Source organism: Thalassophryne amazonica, chromosome 6 (assembly GCF_902500255.1).
Source record: "Thalassophryne amazonica chromosome 6, fThaAma1.1, whole genome shotgun sequence".
Taxonomy (NCBI): Eukaryota; Metazoa; Chordata; class Actinopteri; order Batrachoidiformes; family Batrachoididae; genus Thalassophryne; species Thalassophryne amazonica.
The window spans coordinates 53,359,334-53,365,333 of record NC_047108.1 but is presented as its reverse complement, the minus strand read 5'-3'; the positions used below and the strand labels follow the sequence as shown (position 1 = coordinate 53,365,333).

At 49.9% G+C, this 6,000-nt stretch overlaps 1 protein-coding gene across 2 annotated transcripts in view; it reads right to left on the bottom strand.

Annotated features, from left to right (window-relative positions):
* Positions 1–550: 550 nt before the first annotated feature.
* The window catches only part of plxnb1a (plexin b1a), a 129,321-nt gene continuing 123,871 nt past the window's right edge, over positions 551–6,000 (bottom strand). For both annotated transcript variants that reach the window (XM_034172188.1, XM_034172189.1), the window contains 2 exons: positions 1,690–1,764; positions 551–923 (listed from right to left, as the gene is read on the bottom strand). In XM_034172188.1, coding sequence (XP_034028079.1) covers positions 819–923; positions 1,690–1,764 — 180 coding nt within the window. In that variant the 3' untranslated portion in view covers positions 551–818. The remainder of the gene's footprint in view (positions 924–1,689; positions 1,765–6,000) is intronic.

Here is a 6,000-nt window from a genome sequence, read left to right as displayed (position 1 = left end):
ATGACACATCTTCCACTCCAGTAGCCCTGGATGGGCTGGTGAACTAGAACTGGAGGTGCCCCTTTGGGTAAAAGAAATGTCTTCAGTTCAAATCTTGTTTGGATTTGACTTCAACAGGATTGATTTGGAATACCTATTTGAAATAGGCAAAGGCAGAATGAACAAGTGAAGGCAAAATCCTTCCTTCAAGTTATTTAACCTGCACAGCCCCTTTTTAAACTCATGTAAGACTTGATATAATATGGCAGAAAGAGCTCTCAATGATGACGCACACATTCCCTTTTACAACTGTGTCTTCAAATAGCACACCGACAGCACCCATTCCACAGAAGACAGTGACTAAACATACCTGTGAATTTGTGCAAGGAATGTTATGTGCAATCGGCCAAGAAATTCCTCAAGCTAGAATGACAGCAAAATCAAAATTATTTCGCTTCTTCTCCCTTTTAGCTTGAAATAACATACACAAGAACAACAGATGTTAGCAGATGTTCTGGTGTTTTGATGTACTCAAATGTTTGCAGTTTCATTCCCCACTCAGATCCTTGTGTTTTTTTTCTGCCTGTGTAAGGCATCGGAGGAGTCCTGCTGTACCTCCTGAAGACAGGACAGACAACACAGCCAGTGTTTTTCAAATCAAAAACTCAGTCTGCTACTGTAACAGTAAAATCACAAGAAGTTTCACAGTGCTCCTTTGGCTTTGCTCACGTCATGATGTCAAACCTTTTCCGCAAGTGCTCTTTTATTTCTCTAGGATATGGTACAGCTTGATAACCACGTCCTGTGTTTGAAGATAGAACAATAATTGGTGCCTTGGGTCATAGGTCTGTGACTTTGTTTTCCACAGCAGCAGCAATCTGTTGAAGTCTGCAGCCAAGCTGCATCTTCTGGGCAGTGGCATCCTCCTCCAGGGCTGTGATAATCTGACAGGGGAAAGGAGGTGTATGAAAATTCTGCAACGTTAAACTGGCTGTGCCTCATGCCCTATGACTGCTGGGATAGGCTCCAGTCCCCCCCACCCACCAATTGGAGTAAGCAGGTATAGAAGATGAATGAATGAATAAACTGGCTGTTTTGCTTATTTAGATATGTAATAAAACTTGTACACCAGTATCACTGTGTTATAGTTACTCAGTGACAAATGACAGCACAGTGTGAAATACATTCATTCATTCATTCATTCATTCATTCATTCATCTTCTACCGCTTAGTCCAATTAAGGGTCGCGGGGGGCTGGAGCCTATCCCAGCAGTCATAGAGCGTGAGGTGGGGTACACCCAGGACAGAACGCCAGTCTGTCGCAGGGCCACAAATAGACAAACAAACACAGACACACCCACACACACACACATCTACGGACAATTTTAGAGAGTTCAATCCACCTAACCCGCATGTCTTTGGATGTGGGAGGAAACCGGAGCACCCGGAGGAAACCCACGCAAACACGGGGAGAACATGCAAACTCCACACAGAAAGGCCACGGGAATTGAACCCACGACCTCCTCGCTGTGAGGCAACAGTGCTAACCACTAAGCCACCGTGCTGCCCAGTGTGAAATACGTTATATATAATTATTGCAAGATTGTCACACTGAACTTTGTCTTTGTCCTTTGTCTCCAGGGTTTCAGCAACACAACAAGATACAGTGTACAAAAAGCAAAACGTGCATAATGTTTCTGTGCTACTTACTTGATCGTAGTATTTGTTGATATACTTGTATAGTTCATGTAAGGCGACAAGACAGTTGACCTCTGCAGCATAATTCTGTGTTGGCAGAGAAAGAATGAATTTCAGTCTGGGATAAAGGGAGTTAAAACACAGCATTGGTTGATATTTAGGGCCTGTTTAACGCAGTGGTGGGCACAGTTCAGCTAATCCGATAGCAGCTAATTATCGAAGCTAATGTTTTTGCTATCGGATTAGCTCTTCAGATAAATTATAAAACCATCATCGGACCAATTATCTTCCGACAAATTTAGTTCCGATAACTTTCAGTCCGATAACATTTTTTTTGCTGGTAAAGTTTAACAGATAAAAATGTTTGTAAACCCTAGAATCAAACTTTTTAGTCCGTTTGTTGTGTGTTTATAGCCACGGAGCAGACTGGCTGCCTGTCACTTGCTGATGACGTCATCATTAAGTGCAAAAATGTGATTGGCCAGTCGACGCAGGGAGCATTATGGGTAGTGTAGTTCAGGTTCACTTTGGACGTTACAGTGACTTGTCCACTCGACACAAAAACAAAACAGACTAATTTTAACATTATTTTATTTTATTTCTTTGTAGCTGTAATTTAATTGCCAAGACTCGATGGGGAAGAGGAGCTCTCATGGCGCAGCTCGGTGTGCAGTGGGTGGGACTATTCTTCACGTTTAGACATTGTTTTGCATTTAAAAAAAAGGATGCTTTATGTGGATTATTTATTCAGATGAATCCCACTGAAACCAACAGGTAAGAATTTATATTTACTACGTGTATTTTATTCTGTCAGTCAATGCATTAATGGATGTATTTCGGTTGTTTAAGCCGCAGGGTTCACAGTGTCTGAAAAAGCATCAGGTTTTAGTTCATAAATGACAGTGTATCTAATACAGAGATAAACTGTGACTTCTGATACTTGTTTTACTGCTTTTGAAAGATGATGACAGTGTTTGGGCTTTTATTATTTTTTTTATTCATTCATTTTTCGTGTGTTCTTTGTGTTTGTGATCCTTGAATTTACCCAGCAGTCCCTGCCACGCTTAAAGTGAAACTGGTTTATCAGAAACCGACAGTGTAATCTGATGTGGCCACATCCAAATCAATACTAATAGTTATCGGTTATCTGTAATAAAGATATTTTTTTAGCAGTTTATCGTTATAAAAGATAACTTTTCAGTTATCTGATTAATTGTTATCGAAGCTAACTTTTTGGTTAGCTGTGCCTACCACTGGTTTTACATAGATCCCACACCAAAAGTAAGGGCCCCTTCTCACATAAAACGCTTGAGACAGAATGGCGTATGAAGGAGGATTTGAATGGCACTTATGGGAAATCGCAGCCGCACTCGAACGCCTCGTGCAGCAGTCGCCACATCCATTCGGGAATGGCACATGCACTCTATATTCACGTGCCGCTCGTGCCGGAAACCCATTCAAATGTCAGGCAAGATGAGGTCGCACTGCCATCTGTGTTGGGAAAGTGTAGGAACATGGACCCACAACAGGGGGCGCAAATGAACGGACAATGGAGTAAGTCAAAATAACAAAGCTTTACTGTTGTGAATGTGCACAACGAATACAACCAATCACAGCAATGGACAACAGTCAATTCACAAAAGTGTCGTGTGGGCAGGCTCGAAGGTAGGAGACGCCTCTCCAAGGTAAGACCGGAACCACACGGCTTCCTCCGCCACAGGACCCCGGGAATACTGGAGCCGCCAAGTCCCGAACTCCCAGGTGGCACTGCCTCCGCGTGTCGGACCTGGTACTGCTGGCGAGGAACAAAGGACAGTTAGATGGGGGCGCGTTTGCACCCAGGACTCCGAACAGCAGGGAAGTTACCTCCACCTCTCGTTGGAACAGTAATCCACAAACTAGCACAATCCAAAAAGATACACTCCGTAGCTTCGATACGTTACCTCTCTGGTAGAAACGATATCTCGGCAATGAGGTGGAGGTGCCGTCCTGCTGATATACCCCACAGATGATTGCCGTCAGCTGTCTCAGGTGATGGGTGACAGCTGTCACCGTAGCTGCTCACGTGAGGCGGCGGCGCCCTCTGGTGCCTGGAGCCCGCACTCCAGGCAGGCGCCCTCGGTGGTGGTGGGCCAGCAGTACCTCCTCTTCAGCGGCCCACACAACAGGACCCCCCCCTCAACGGGCGCCTCCTGGCGCCCGACCGGGCTTGTCCGGGTGGCGACGGTAGAAGTCGGCCAGGAGGTGGTGCCGGACCGGGTGTACAGAGGGGCGAGGTGTGATGGGGCTTGAGCTTTGACACATGAAATACTGGATGGATCCGCAGTGAGGCTGGAAGCCGAAGCCTCACTGCGGCGGGATTGATGACCTTGAGAATTTTAAACGGTCCTATGTATCTGTCCTGCAGTTTTGGGGAGGCCACTTGTAGCGGGATGTCCTTTGTGGACAACCACACTTCCTGCCCGGGGCGATACGTAGGGGCCGGGGTCCGCCGCCGGTCTGCATGGGTCTTCGCCTCATCTGGGCCTTCAACAAAGCAGAACGGGCGGCACGCCACACCCGACGGCACTTCGCAGGTGGGCCTGGACCGAGGGCACGCCGACCTCTCCTCAACCACCGGGAACAATGGGGGCTGATACCCCAAACACACCTCAAAGGGGGGAGAGGCCGGTGGCTGATGACACTTGACTGTTGTGGGCGTACTCGATCCAGGCCAGATGAGTACTCCAGGCCGCCGGGTGCGCGGCTGTCACACAACGCAGTGTTTGCTCCTTTCTTGATTGGCCCGCTCTGCTTGCCCGTTGGTCTGGGGGTGATACCCGGACGAGAGACTAACCATGGCCCCCAGTTCCCGGCAAAAGCTCCTCCAGACGTGTGAGGAGAACTGGGGACCGCGATCGGAGACGATGTCTGATGGTATCCCATGCAGGCGGACGACATGGTGGACCAGGAGGTCCGCTGTCTCCTGGGCCGTTGGGAGCTTCGGGAGGGCCACGAAGTGGGCCGCCTTGGAGAATCGGTCCACTATCGTGAGGATCACGGTGTTTCCCTGGGACGGCGGGAGGCCCGTGACAAAATCCAGGCCGATGTGGGATCAGGGGCGATGAGGCACGGGCGCGGGCTTAGCAGTCCGGAGCCTTGCGATGGTCGGCCTTGCCCCTGGCGCAGGTGGTACAGGCCTGGATATAGTCCCGGACGTCGGCCTCCAGGACGCCCACCAGAAGCGCTGCGGACAACTGCCACGGTTCTTTGCACCCCTGGATGACAGGAGAGCTTAGAGCCGTGACAGAAGTCCAGGACTGCAGCCCTTGCCTCTGGTGGGACGTAAAGTCTGTTCTTTGGTCCAGTCCCGGGGTCCGGGCTTCGTGCCAGGGCCTCCCGGACGGTTTCTCTCTACGTCCCAGGTGAGGGTGGCCACGATAGTGGACTCCGGGATGATGGGTTCCGGTGGATCCGACAACTCCGGTTGACCTCGTCTTCGTGTACCGGGACAAGGCATCCGATTTCTGGTTCTTGTCCCGGGCGCGTAGGTGATGCGGAAGTCAAAACGGCCGAAGAACAGTGACCAGTGGGCTTGCCTGGGATTCAGCCGCTTGGCGGTCCTGATATACTCCAGGTTCCGGTGGTCAGTGAAAACCGTGAATGGCACGGACGTTCCCTCCAACAGGTGTCTCCACTCTTCAAGAGCCTCTTTCACCGCAAGGAGTTCTCGGTTGCCGACGTCATAGTTCCGTTCAAGCCGGCGTCACCTGTGGGAAAAATAGGCACACGGATGAAGGACCTTATCGGTCTTCCCACTCTGGGACAGCACAGCTCCATCCCTGAGTCCGAGGCGTCCACTTCAACCACTAACTGGCGACTAGGATCGGGCTGCACCAGAACGGGTGCAGACGGAGAAGCACACGTTTCAACTCCTTGAACGCGGTCCCCTTCGCAACGATCCGACCAGGTGAAGGGGACTTTTGGTGAGGGTCAGGGCTGTCAGGGGGCTAACAACCTGACTGTAGCCCTTAATGAACCTCCCTGTAGAAATTCGCAAAGCGAGGAACTGTTGCAGCTTCCTACGGCTTGTGGGTTGGGGCCAGTCTCTCACCGCTGCAACCTTGGCCGGATCAGGTGCGACGGAGTTGGGGGGAGATGATGAACACCAGGAAGGACAAAGAGGTGCGGTGAAACTCACACTTCTCGCCCTTACAAACAGTCGGTTCTCCCCATAACCGCCTGCAGGACCTGACGTACATGCCGGACATGAGTCTCAGGATCGGAGAAAAGATGAGTATATCGTCTAGATATACAAAGACGAACCGGTGCAGGAAGTCCCGC